Source organism: Anopheles marshallii, chromosome 2 (genome assembly GCF_943734725.1).
Source record: "Anopheles marshallii chromosome 2, idAnoMarsDA_429_01, whole genome shotgun sequence".
NCBI classification, from domain to species: domain Eukaryota; kingdom Metazoa; phylum Arthropoda; class Insecta; order Diptera; family Culicidae; genus Anopheles; species Anopheles marshallii.
Window position 1 is genome coordinate 45,278,545 of NC_071326.1, and position 13,351 is coordinate 45,291,895.

General features: G+C 42.0%; 2 protein-coding genes across 2 annotated transcripts in view; both read right to left on the reverse strand.

The window, feature by feature from the left end:
- Positions 1–856: 856 nt before the first annotated feature.
- LOC128710506 (serine/threonine-protein kinase fray2-like) lies at positions 857–3,417 on the reverse strand. Its single transcript, XM_053805562.1, has 2 exons — positions 3,393–3,417; positions 857–3,317 (listed from the first exon to the last, which is right to left on the reverse strand). Exons 1-2 carry the CDS (start codon positions 3,415–3,417, stop codon positions 922–924), a joined length of 2,421 nt encoding a protein of 806 aa, XP_053661537.1. The 3' UTR covers positions 857–921.
- Positions 3,418–3,435: 18 nt separating this feature from the next.
- The window catches only part of LOC128710507 (protein tweety-2-like), a 38,537-nt gene continuing 28,621 nt past the window's right edge, over positions 3,436–13,351 (reverse strand). The window contains exons 2-7 of the mRNA XM_053805563.1: positions 10,861–11,133; positions 9,457–9,681; positions 7,385–7,627; positions 4,716–5,113; positions 4,334–4,633; positions 3,436–3,562 (exon numbers count right to left, since the gene is read on the reverse strand). Of these exons, the coding sequence (XP_053661538.1) occupies positions 3,436–3,562; positions 4,334–4,633; positions 4,716–5,113; positions 7,385–7,627; positions 9,457–9,681; positions 10,861–11,133 (1,566 nt within the window). The remainder of the gene's footprint in view (positions 3,563–4,333; positions 4,634–4,715; positions 5,114–7,384; positions 7,628–9,456; positions 9,682–10,860; positions 11,134–13,351) is intronic.

The following is a 13,351-nucleotide window of genomic DNA, read 5'->3' on the forward strand; positions in this document are numbered from 1 at the left end:
TGTTTCATAACTGTGCAAAACTATTTTTTTATGTTCCTAATTTTGGAACCGCTTTTTAGTGCAACTTTCAATGAATCGTTTCATGGTTGTTTGCTTATTTTTTGGCGATTTTAGGTTGAAGTGTCTATTGTTTGGAGAGTAAAGAGATCGTCCTAATTTACGACGTTTAGCTTGTGGTTGCACTACAGTAGTCTGAAAGGACAGTATTGAATAACATTAACAGTAAAATTTTTCATCCAGCAGGTTTGAGTCTTTATCCGCTTGTCTTCCTCTTTGTTTTCTATGTACAGTCATGACATTTTGCATTAACAATAGCTTGTGTAAAAATTGAATTTTGGTTCGATAGATTTTTATGCTTTCGTACCTTGTTTGGTGACATTGTCATAACAAGTCGATATTTGTGAATCCATGGTACGCTCGTTTTGGCCACAGTCCATTTACCTAGACAATAAAATGTCTGGTCATAGACAACACTCTTACTCTGTCGATTGTTTGTCCCTAGCAAGAATGTATTAAAATTTGCATGGATCGCTTTACGCTTACGTTTCCTTAACTTCCTATACTATTGCTGGTAGGCCTTTCTCCAAATTGCAGAGAAAGGAATTGTGCCATCCGATTTACGTTTTGCTACGTATGAGCATTTCTTATGTTCTCAATTAGATAAGAAATTCGGGTTTAATATAAGAGAACGCGTAGTGAAAGATACACGAGTTAGACGAACAAAACAATCTCTGGCAAACGCGACTTCTCCGACACGCTATGAGAAACCTGCTCTCTATTATACGTGCGGACGCGATACATATCGCTACAATTCAATCGCTCCGGATCGAGTAGTAATAGTAGTAATAGTAGCAGTTGTGGTATGGGTTGATTAAGTCGAACTTAAGTTGCATAAGAACAAACTTAAAAATCAAACCTTTCTCACAATTCTGTTACAGAGTAGAGATCATTATTTGCTTGCAAACCACCACGCTGCAGTGAACGATAGTAGACGTTCGGATTTTTGCTGTTGGTTTGCGTGCCGTGGCTAGAATCGTGATGATACTCATGACTAGATCGATGATGGTGACTTCGTTCGGCGCGGTCATGGTCTCGGTTTTGATCCTTTTCTCGTTCACGATCTCGATCTCGATGTTCTCTGTCCCTATCGCGTTCGCGGTCTCGTTCACGATGTTCGCGGTCTCGATTCCGCTCCCTATCTCGGTCTCGATCGCGATCCCGATCACGGTCTCGATCCCGATCACGATCACGGTCTCGATCTCGATCTCGATCTCGATCTCGATCTCGATCCCGATCCCGATCCCGATTCCGCTCCCGATCCCGCTCACGATCCCGATCTCGATCCATATCCCGGTCACGTTCTCTATCGCGATCTCGTTCGCGATGATGATCACGGTCCCTTTCCCGTTGTTCTCTTTCACGCTCACGCTGCTCCCGTTCTCTCGTTTCGTTAGGACGTGTTTTACTGAGGATGCTCTTCGGTTGCGGCTGATTTTGACCAGCACTGCTCGTGGAACCGAATGAACTCGATTGACCATGTTGTAGGTACTGTTGCTGTTGTTGTTGCTGTTGCTGTTGCTGCTGTGGTTGCTGTTGCGGATAATGGTGATGATGGTGATTTTTCGGAAGAGTCTGATAATTTGCCACCATTGATCCTCCTCCACCGGGCGCCGGAGCTGCTGTGGACGTCGAATGGTGATGGCTCTTGGCCTTTTCAATATTGCTCGGTTTGGGGTGTGGTGGTTGGTCGATGCTACTACTACCTCCGGAATACGAACGGTTACGACTGTTCGAGCTGAGACCAGTCTGCTGACGATCATAATTTGCAAAAGTGCTACTGTTCGGAACATTCACGTTCGGTCCAGATTGCTGGGGTAGCTGCTCTCGTTGCCACGGTTGCTGCGTAAGTTGATGGTACTGCTTGAAATGAAGCTGATTTTGCAACTGTTGCTGGATGGCATTAAAATTGCTCGATATACTCATACCACTGCTGCCACCGTAAGAAGATTTACCCTGCTGTCCTCCTACCGGGGTATGGTGATGGTGAAGCGACTGAATTGGCGGTGGTGGTGGTGGTTGAGGTAACGGTTGTTGTGGCCGTGAAGATGGCAGTGGAGGGTTAATGACGGACCCGCCCGAACCAGACGCCATCGCTGCCGATTTACTCTGGTACTGCGAATCGTCTTTGTGTCGGTTCTTCGGGGGCAACATCGGTGGGGTCACCTTGGGCGGAACGGTGGGTTTTCCGAGTCCCGTCGGTGTCGTTAGGGCAGAAAGACCGCTGCTACCCGTTTGTTGCTTGTGTGGTCTTTGCAGTGACCGATACTGATTAAGCGTGGCAGCACATAGTGGCTGTTGGCTGTTTTTGATCGAATTGCCCGCCGCGTTACTACTGCCGCCACCGCCAGCATTGGTTGGTATGTCTGGCAGCGGTTGGTTAATGATCGACACATTTGAACGTGTCGTGGCAGTCGACGCAATTGAGGGTGGCGGGCTGGCAAACACCGAACCTGCACCCGTCTCCTGATACAACTGATTTGTGCTCGACAGCGATCTGTGGTGTGTTTGCTGTTGTTGATACTGCTGCGGCTGTTGCGTCTGTGTCAGGGATTGTTGGTGATGTGACGGTTGCGAGTGATGATGAAAACCACTTCCACTGCTTTCCCTCTGGTGGTGATAGGCGGAGGTATCGATGCTGTATACCGTTGGAGCATAACGCTGGTTGTGTTGATTATCCAGATTGCTTTCCTTCTTCAGTATCGATGTGGTTACTGTTGCCGGTGCAGTCGTTGTTTCGGTGTATCCGCTTCCGGGCTTTTTGTATGGCAGTGTGGCGCACGAGTAAGACTGTTGGCTGTATTCTTTAGACACTGTTGAAATAGCGAGCTTTTGTTCAGTTCGGTCTGATCCGCCCCCGACGATCATTCCCGGTGCAGTAGTTCCCGAGGACGACAGCTGCCGATCCTGATGATGCTGCTTATATTGCTGTGTTTGGCTTTGGCTCAACATTGGTTGCTGAACGTTTTTGAGATTCGGACTCGGGCTTGTGCCCGACCGAGCACCACCCAAACCTGCCACTGCTTGATGGCCACCACTGCCTCCAATACCGGCACTCACGCTTAGCGAACCACCATAACGCCCACCATGCCGCAGAGTAGCACACTTGTTTACATTTGCTGTTACGTTGTTGACCGTGCTGCGGATTGCTTTTGGTCCTATACTAACATATTTCGGGTCGAAGCGATTGAAGCCATTGTTGGAAATATCACGCGGATCTTTGTCAGATAGTGTTGCGGAGGATGCTGTCAGTTTCTTATCTAAAAACAGTACAGAATTTACATGAGCACGCGATACATAAAACAGGAAAATAATCAATAAAACAAAATTCTCACCTAGCTTATTGCTGCCTGCAGACATATTGCAGGCAGGCGATTCTCAGTAGAAATCATTCGATTCGAGTGTTTTGCACTGTTTACTTAGGGTGGCGTATTTGCCGTTATTAGGACCCATCATAGGAGCGTGCTGCGAAGGTAGTCGCCCAAGAGTGTGATGTCCAGATGCTCTGTGTAATTACATGAAACATTATTAGTAATGCTACAAACAAACGAACAAATTGATAACGCAAGCTTTCTACACATCTAGCAAAAACCACCGTCTGCCACAGTTGGGCTCAAGAAAGATCTCTAAGGAACAAAATAATGAAGTGAAACTGTGTAGAAACTATCCTATGAATTTGCGGTGCATTTAAAAAATCAATCATAAACAAAACATCATAAACAAATCGTATGAATACATATTCTAATGCACACGACGCCAATGGTAAAATAGATAATGGTGTGACTTCGTTGTATTATGTTGCAATTAACATGAACTTTAGTTATACGAGGCTGATGTACAAATGGCAAATAATATGGGACCAATTTTAACTAATCTGGAAGCTCTGGTAACTAAAACTTTGATCTTGTAACTAAAACACACAATCTACGACTTTTCGCATGAATTATGAATATGCCATGAAGAACGGGAACTTTCATAATAGTAGGTTTCCGTTTATCGGAAGATAATGCTGAATGAAATAATTAATATGAAAAACAAAACCATGAGCAACAATATTTATCCAAACATGGTGCACTTTGTTGCTGTACAGAGTTGTTTAACACCGCGTATAAAACAACGCTTTGTATAACTGTCGTCAAGTATCAGCAGTCGCAGCTTGCAAAAAACAATAACAACCAAATACATAAACAAAATGAAATCGTTGAAAAATGGTATACAGGACAAGTTGGTTGGTGTAGATAACTTAAAATAGAAAAAAAGAATAAAGAAGCCATGCCTGTTGTTATCATGCACCACAACGTTATAATCTGGTGGCGGTGATTCATCGCCACTATAGGATGCAAACCCGCGCATTCCGTGTGTGGTGCCATTACGACCACTGGTCGGGATGAGCGTCCCTGTGCCGGCTGCTGCTCCAGCCCCACCCGTTGATCCATTGCTTGTAGCGGTTTGTGCGTGCAGCAGCGTTCGATTGATCGTCATCGTACCGGAAGCGATGATGGGTGCGGCTGGTGATGCGTTTGCACCCGCCGGAAATAGTGGTGTTGTTTCTGCCTTATCCTCGTAACCGGGCCGCCTGATAAAAGAATGTCGAAAGCAGAAATTTTTCGTTAATTAAGTTATCTCAGAGCACAAAAAAAAAAAGGTAAACTGCATACTTTTTCGTAAGATAAATCCATGTGTGTGAATCGACACAAACAAGCAAACTTAAAATGGCTGCAGAAACTAAGCTGGCCAGCAGCATTAAAGTGAGTCCAAGCAGGCCACCTTCGCATAAACTCCGTGTAGCATCCGCATAGTGTTCGGCTACGGTGCGACGGTCCAGCATCACCGAGAGGGCCGTTAGCTGGCGTTTGCTATCATCAAGCTCCCCGTTGATCTTGTTCACCTTCGAGCTGATCTGAATGCCTGGGTACAAATCCATACCGATGCTGTTAACAGTCTCTAGCGATTCTTTTGCGCGGTCCACGTGTACTTTTGATTCGTTCAACCGTAGCACATACCGGTTAGTGCCGACGGTGCTGCAGTACGTATACTGAACATCTTTTAGTTTTGGCTGCAAAGACATAGAAAACATAAAGAAATATATGGTTAGTAATCGCGCTAAAACAGACGATAGCCAAGGCAGATGTTTACGATTTGTCGTTAATGTGAAAGTAGTCTTGCCTGTCAATAAAAAGAGCCATTTAATGCAATATCCAAGAAAGTTCCAACTCCACGAATTGTCCTGGAAACAGCCGAAAGCGAAATCCTCAATATCAGATGTCTTTAAGCACTCATTACATGTGAAATTAAGTATATCCTCATAACTTATACAGATATTTTTTACTACTTAGCCAAGAAAAGATCTTCTTTATCAATCCAAACACATGCCATATACTCCCGGTGCTTATTACAACAGCAATAACCGAAATACTATTTCCGAGTGATTTAATGTAGCGGAATGAAACATTCAAAATTATTACAGCTAATTGTACAAAGTTTCTCATCGCATTATAAAACATTCATAGTTAATTTTTTACATCTAATCCGTCACATTCATGCAAACTCCCAACGGATTAAAAGTGAGCATAGTGAATCTGACATAAATTCACACAATTCACAAAATTTGAAATCCCTGAAAGTTTCCCAGTAATATCAAAGTCGGACCACTGAATCAGTAAAATAGTTGCAGCATTGAGATACTGCGAGGTTGTTATAGACTTTTATCTTTTGAGGGAAATGAGAGCAAGAAATCGTTAAAGTTTTAAGTTACAAGAATTCGGCTCACAATGTTAAGGACTTTATTCATGAAAGAACTTCAACCATTTTTTGCCGCCCACCGTTCAGCATATGGTCATCACGCCAAAAATGGTTCCGTTGTACGGCCACAAATCCACGCCCCGCAGGACGCGTTCCGGTTCGCGGAGCGTCACTTCTGGTGGCGAATTTGCACTCAGACAGCTCAATCGCGTCCCACTTTCAACTTTATTATCCAATTAACGTTGAGATATGACATAATGGAGATAATTTTATATCTTGTTTATCTTTCCCCTCTATCAGGAAAGCTTTTTCGTTATAATTTTTTGCGATTCTGGAGGATTGGGAGAGAAAAGTTTACAAACGTCTTTTTGCGCACACTTCTCCAGAGTTTCCTTTTCCGTCCTCTGGTTGTATGCACAAGCTTATTGGATTGGCGAATTGAGAAATTCCAGAAGGGTTTCGAACTTCTTACTATGGAAGAATTTTCAAAGATATTTTATCAATTTTTGTCCTTTAAAATGTGATTTAGTTCGGTTAGTTGTAAGATATAATTTCCTTTTTCCTTTTTTAGCGTACATAACCCGTGGAGAGCCTCATGAGACCAGCAACTTTTAATATTATAATGTTTTTCCACTAACGCCATTAATTTTTTTATAGGAATAATTACAAAATAATGCCCATGTTATAAACAGATTCGTACACCGAAGTGAATGATACATGAGTAGTTATCCTTTTGAACGGCGATTTGTTCAGCCAACCATGGTAAAACCAAGCAATTGGATGACGCCCGTTAAAGAATGGACGCAGTATGTGATTACCGTGCATGTCTTATAATAATTACTCTACGTTTGCTGCTTGCTGCTTCGGACACGGATACAAACATTCTCTTGCATTTGCGTTTCAGAATTCTTTAAGTCTTCCAAAACCCGCAGAATACCATACGCGAACTTTTCATTCCACATCACAACACACACAATCATAAACATGTAGATTATAAGGACGGTAACTCCATATAGGATTAAACAAATGCGGAAAAAACGATTCCTTCGTTGGACAAAACGAATACGACAGGGTAGAGTTGAACGAACGGTGAAGAGCTTCATCTCATCAAGTGTTTGCAACATGAATACATGTTCCTCCTGGCCCGCATATGTACGTCTCCTTGAAACTGTGATGATCTGTGATGGAGTGGCATGGATATTGTTCAACATTACATAATATACCGGTGGGATTCCAAGACCGTATATACGTGATGGAAGTTTCTACGCCCGTGATTTGACTATCAGTAATGGATAATGATATAAGGAAGCCTTATACCTCTTAAAATACACATTTCTTCAACATAGTCTATGCATCAGATCACCCGGGGGGCTAAAATAGGGACATTGAAAGTTTTGGGACAAAAATGGCAACACATATCGACAAGGGATTGTTTCATCGAGGAACTCGGAATACTTGTTTCTGCATGTTAAACTTATGGGTTACACTAGTTGTAACACTAGCCTCGTTCCAAGGCAACTATTTTTATCCCTTTTGCAACTTTTTCTTCCTAAGCCTAGTGTGTGTTATTGGTTTGATGGCTTACATGACTGCATATGAAGTCGTTCGGTTTCATGCAGAAATCACCCAGCGCAACAGCACTAGCCAAGTAGATGCCGGACAGTAGCCAACACACGGTGACGGCTAGCAGCCCGCAAACGCTGAAGAAAATCAGAGCGCAACGAGAACTTCGCGTTGCTCCGATCATCAGGATAATGCACAGCAGCAACAGGAAAGTAAGAAAACCGAGCGTAATTGGCCACCGCAGTTCCTCGTAAAATTCGTAAGTCTGCAAAGTAAATAGAATAAAAAATATTTAGTTCATGCTGCAATGGATTAAACATCTTTACTTAATTTCTGAGTTAAGTTCTATTTTTTAAGTTTTACTGAAAATGCAAAACGGTTAGATAAACAGTTCAAGAAACACGAGTGGCCCAAAAGACTAAATACAAAACAAAACAAAAAATTACGTGAGTGGCTATTCAACAAAGTTTTGTCAAATTTTTCAACACCACTCAAAGAAAGAATCTCGCCGAGGAACGGCAAAAGATGGAAAACCCCAAGAGCGCAGATCTGGTCCGTAAGGTGAAGCTGCAAAACATTTTCTTACCTGTGAACACACGAAAAAACTATTTTAATTATTAATTAGGAAAGTTTTGCTGCACTACCTTTCCAAACATTCTTTCTCGAGACGTTTTCAATTTCCGTTTCTACAGTTCCTATCCTTCTCATTAAATTATCGCCACACAGCAATGGGATAGAAAAAGGTAGTATACAGGAAATAGTAAGAGTGAACCAATTCATTTCCGCATGCCTATGCTCGACCAAAGGCAACAACATGTTAAGGGAAAAGATTACCGAAAACACTGTTAAATCTGGCATCATCCAAGTAGTTTTGGGGTGGTTTCAAGTCGATTGTCGAACATTAAGAAATACTACGAATAAAGAAATTGTGTGCTCTTTTTTAATAAAAATATCGGAAACATTGGAATTAAAAATTCTTAATATTACATAGTAAATGTAGTAATTGTATGAACATGCAAAAAGTTAACAAACTAAAATCAAAACATCAAAATTAACATGGAAAACCTCCATGTTAGTTATGGTGGCGAGCATAAATATCCAACAGCGTGACACACAAATGTCAGTCGAAAAAGTGTCAACCGTTGATTGCTGCACGATAAACAAAAACGAAAAAAAAAGAATCTTTCATCAAAATTGTTTCATCCAATCGTTCCTGCCCTTGTGCGAGGAAGAAACTCTTATGCACAGAAAACAGAACAAAACCAGTGCCAGAAACCTTCAAGGGACTAGCACACTGGTAGTATTCAAGCGTGAATTTTTCATCTTCTGGGAAAGCTTTGTTTTTCTCCATTTATTGGTGTCAACGGGACCGTGTGCCCAAGAACCCGGAGCAATTACTAACGAATCGTTTCACAGTGCATGCTGCAAATGTAACCCCATAGAGGTAAATATTTAGCACAATTTATGTAAATTTTGGTAAAAATTCGCACTGAAGTGGTTGTTTTGGAATCTGATAAAATTAATCATTGTATAACTTTTCTTAACAAAGAAAGAAAATGTTTCAGAACTCTGTAAATGACGCTGATCTGTTTCAGATTCTGATCTTCGAAGGGATTCATATTCATATTCATTCATACATTTACCAAAAATCAAAACGAGCAAAAAATAGGTCAATCCAATGTACAAACCGAAAATGCACCATCGACATGCTGATGCCGGGTGTTCTGATGTGCGTTGCATCGTTGCAGTGTTTAGCACTTTTCTGTTAAAGTGATGCTACATTCGAGTGGTAATATTGCATGGAATTGGTGGAAATTTGCGGCTGAAAATTTCCAGGCCAACACTTTGCAAAAGAGGCGCTCTGGGGAAATCCGATCCTTAGCCTGTTCGTTGGCTATCTAACGCAATTGATATCTGCTGTAAAGTTCCGTGTTTGCTATCTTCTGTATATAATTTATTTTGATTTTGAGTTATTCTTATTTTCTATTCCTCTTGGAATATTTGTCATGCACATAAAATAAATACATAGTTTTGCTGCTATAAATTGTCTCATATTTGCCCGTCTATTTGATACATTAATCTAAATATACTTACGTCAAGTAAACTTTTTAATGTGATATCCGTATACGCAGGACGCGTCAGATAAACGATCGTTTCCAATGCGTTGATAGCAAAGGTCGTATTGTCCTTGGCCATCTTTACCGTATCGTGAAGGATGTATTGAGCCGTTGCATTCGGCCGATGGGCTGGTTGTTCGAAGATTTGCTCCAACTCCGAAAGTACCACCTTTGATTTTAGGTTATGCTTAACCAATTCCGTCTTTGAAGGAAAGAGAAGAGAAGTGGACATTTATGATTAAACAATATTTAGAGCAAACGTATGCGTATTCAACACCGAATGATGAAAAAGAACATGTTCATCGCTGCACGAAGAAGAAAAATCTGCTGGTACCTTGAACGATTCTATCTGTTAATACCCTCCGCACTTTATTTACTGCGGGTGAAACAGGGGCAACACCTACCGCCCTCATGTTAAATAATCGTCACTGCTACTGTCGGTTTTCTAAGAGAGAACGAGATTGCTCAACGCAACTGATGAGGATAAACGCCGGTATGCTAGCATGCTCAAATTCAACCAACAGCAGTCAAAGGTCAGCCAATGTTTGGTGTTTATCATATATAGGGTTGGTTGGTAGGGGACATCATTTCAATTTGACGATAGTAAATTGCTGTACCCAAACAATCAAGCATTCCATAGCATAAGCGTAATGCTGTACAAATCATAATTTGCGTAACTAATCAAAAAACGGAAATCGTGTAAAGAACTATAGATATTTTTTTAAATAATTTCAGAAAGTAGTACTCATTAAAGTTTAGTTTGCTACTAGGTACTGTATTGAGGAGCTGACTGAGTGTGTCGCGATCACGTTGCCAGGTGATTACCCACCCTTGCCTTTGCCTGAAAAGGTAATGTCTTGGGTGCAAACATTCGAAAAGAACAGCCGTCACGCTAAATGCTCGATACGATATACAAAACGCTAATGAGGGCATCATATGCATGCCGTAACCGCATTTGCAACCACACCATGCCTAATGCTAAGTGTAAAGAAACTACATGGCGTTCGTTCTTGTGACAAATCTGGCACTATTTCACCGCGGGCCAGTTTCGCGGTATGGAACGATCGATATAAATGACTGGTATTATTGAAACCGCAAGACCTGCTTTCTTGGACCACGTTAAAGAGGTAGACTCTGCTAAACCCGTTTGTGGTCATAATCTCAGAATGAGTTGAATACAACCCCTGCACCGACGTTTACAACTTCAACATTAGATAGCAAAACATTGCTTTTGAATTCTGGATTATCTCTAACACACTCTGATGCCTGATGTGTTCTATACATTGCGAACATTAATATACTTAAGGACGGGGACAGAATCTCGTACACAACTTCTCGGAATAAAGACGAATGGGGCATAGCACAAACCGACGTCACTTACCTGATTCCGTACGTTCAGTATCAGTTGCTCGATCTTGCGACCCGAGCCAAAGATCTGCAGCACACCATTATGCAGATCGTCGTTGCCGTACAGACCGAGACCGATGGCAGCACAGCAGATAATGGCAAAAAAGATCAGCGTGCACTTTTGGCAGCCGTGCGACTTGGGTTTACGCGGTTTCCGGTCGCAGCAACGCGTCAGCAGATACAGCAGCAGAAACACGAGTGAAATGATCAACAGGGCGGCCGGTATTGACGCCAGTATACCAAGGCTCTGCGAAGAAGAAAGAAGAACAAAATGTACAGATCAGATTAGTAAAAGTGCCAATATGTATTACATGTTATAAATATTTTAGATTAAACGAAATAATTTAAACAGAAGAAAATAGTGCTCATCGGTGAGAGCTTGATTCTCTCTTTGTGAAAATATAAAATGCATTGGCAATCTCCTTTAACGGCAGTTCAAGTCTAAAGCGTGTAAGTGATTCCGGGGCGAAATCAATGCCTGTTTCAACCACAGCCAAAATGGTTGAGCATGCTAACGAGCAATAAACTATGCAGAATTACATTTACCACCAATGCCACCGGCACGCGCGTGTCCTGTACTGCACGTCAACAAACACACAGACGACGTGTTCGCCCTGGGGGGAACCTCTTCCAAGCGGCTGACGGAAAGTATTTCCTTGATACGCTTGACCGGGTAGAACCGAAAGCCGCCTTCACGGTGGCAAAAAAGCAATCGAAGACGATGCCCGTTATTCGTTGGTGTGTAAGAAGAGTACCAAAAGTGTGGCAAATAGCACTTGCATGATATATTTTCAAGGGATTATAGGTTCGGTGCATCGAACCGGGAAGGGCAGAAACCGGATGGCTGTGGGACGCCCAACCGAACTCCAGACACAGTTTCATTCAATTGCATGACGTCTTGCGGTTTCCATATCCAATGCACCCGCGCACTTCCATCATTTTGCCATCACCGTGCACAGAAGACCTCTTTTGCATGAATATGATGAGGACAAATCAGGACAAATTATTCATAAGCCTTCTGCAACGATTGTCGCGGTGTAAACAGAACTGGTTTCTACCAAAGGTTGTAGTTGCACAATGACGGCTTACTTTCGTGTCATTTTCGCGGCATACGCTATTTGTCTGTAGCACAGCTGGTTACGTTCCCTCCGGTAGGGTTTCTTCCGATGCCATTATTCACCGGAAGTATAAGAATTGAAGATGTTTGCCTCGGTGTATCATTTCGGTTTGTGGCAGGAAAAGCGAAGCAAAGGCTATATACCTTTAAGACGCATATAAACTTGAAGCCACTCAGACTAGAAGTCTATCAAAGAATTATGTCCTACTTTCATAAGGACCTTTTGATCTTTCCTGATTAATTATTTATTATAATTTAGACGAATTGTGCAATATTACGCCCTTTATTTTTAGGCCCTTTATTATATTTGTTATTCTAGGAGCCTTGTCGAGGAGATTTATTCATTTTCAAGTGATCGTTTTTTGTGGTAAAACATAAAAATTATGCGAACATAAGTTTACCGAGCCTAATGATGGGCGGAAACCATAAAACTTTCATCATTCGCAAAGCGAACAAGCCTTCCTAAGCAACATAATTCCCGATGTTAATGCTTGCCAGCGCATGCGGATAGGTTTGGACAGCAACCGTAAAGCCCAAAACTTCTTTCAAATATTTTTTTTTGCTAACCGCCAAATATCTCGCCATAGGCCTGGGGTGACCCAGAATATGTTCCGATGCAAACATATACTATTTCTCTTCCCTGCTAACACCGGCTTCGACAGTAGAAACCTTTAAAGCAAGACAACGTGCTCAAGAAACGGTACTGAAAGCGACGGTGACGAAACTTAATCCTCGGTTTCCTTAATTTAACTTTCCACTACTGGCAGCAATGCGGATTTGCTCGGAAAAGAAAACCTTACCTTACCGCTACAACGCTAACTTTTATCAAGTCAGCCGTCTTTTGCGCTTAGCTGGTAGGCTGGGGAAGGCTTAATTATGCTTTAAACTAATGCTCTGGCACGCGATGTATGTTATGCCTTAATTTATGCACACATTTTTGTCGAAACAGGCGTACCTCTCTCTTCGGCTGGGCATTATTTCTCAGCTGCTATTGGGTACTGCAAGTTTCCGGAATGCTGGCGACAAACGGTCGCAAACCGAGGAGCGATATGACTTCCCAAAACGCAAACGTGTAGAAAAGTTTCCACACAACTATAAGTGTCTTTAAAATCTCGTTATTTCGATACTCGAAATCGGGTTTTGTAACTTTGAACAGTACGTTCTGGCGACGAAGAATTCCAGTTAGAAATGTTAAACGAAGGTTTTGCCCAAAACTTGTCTCACCTTTACTAGAATCTCTCCTTATAGTGATACAAAGTGGATTGTTAAGTATGAAGCGAACTTAAAACGCATTAATTCTAGGATACCTGTTGTTTCTAGCGGTAGGACACCATTAAGGATTCAATGA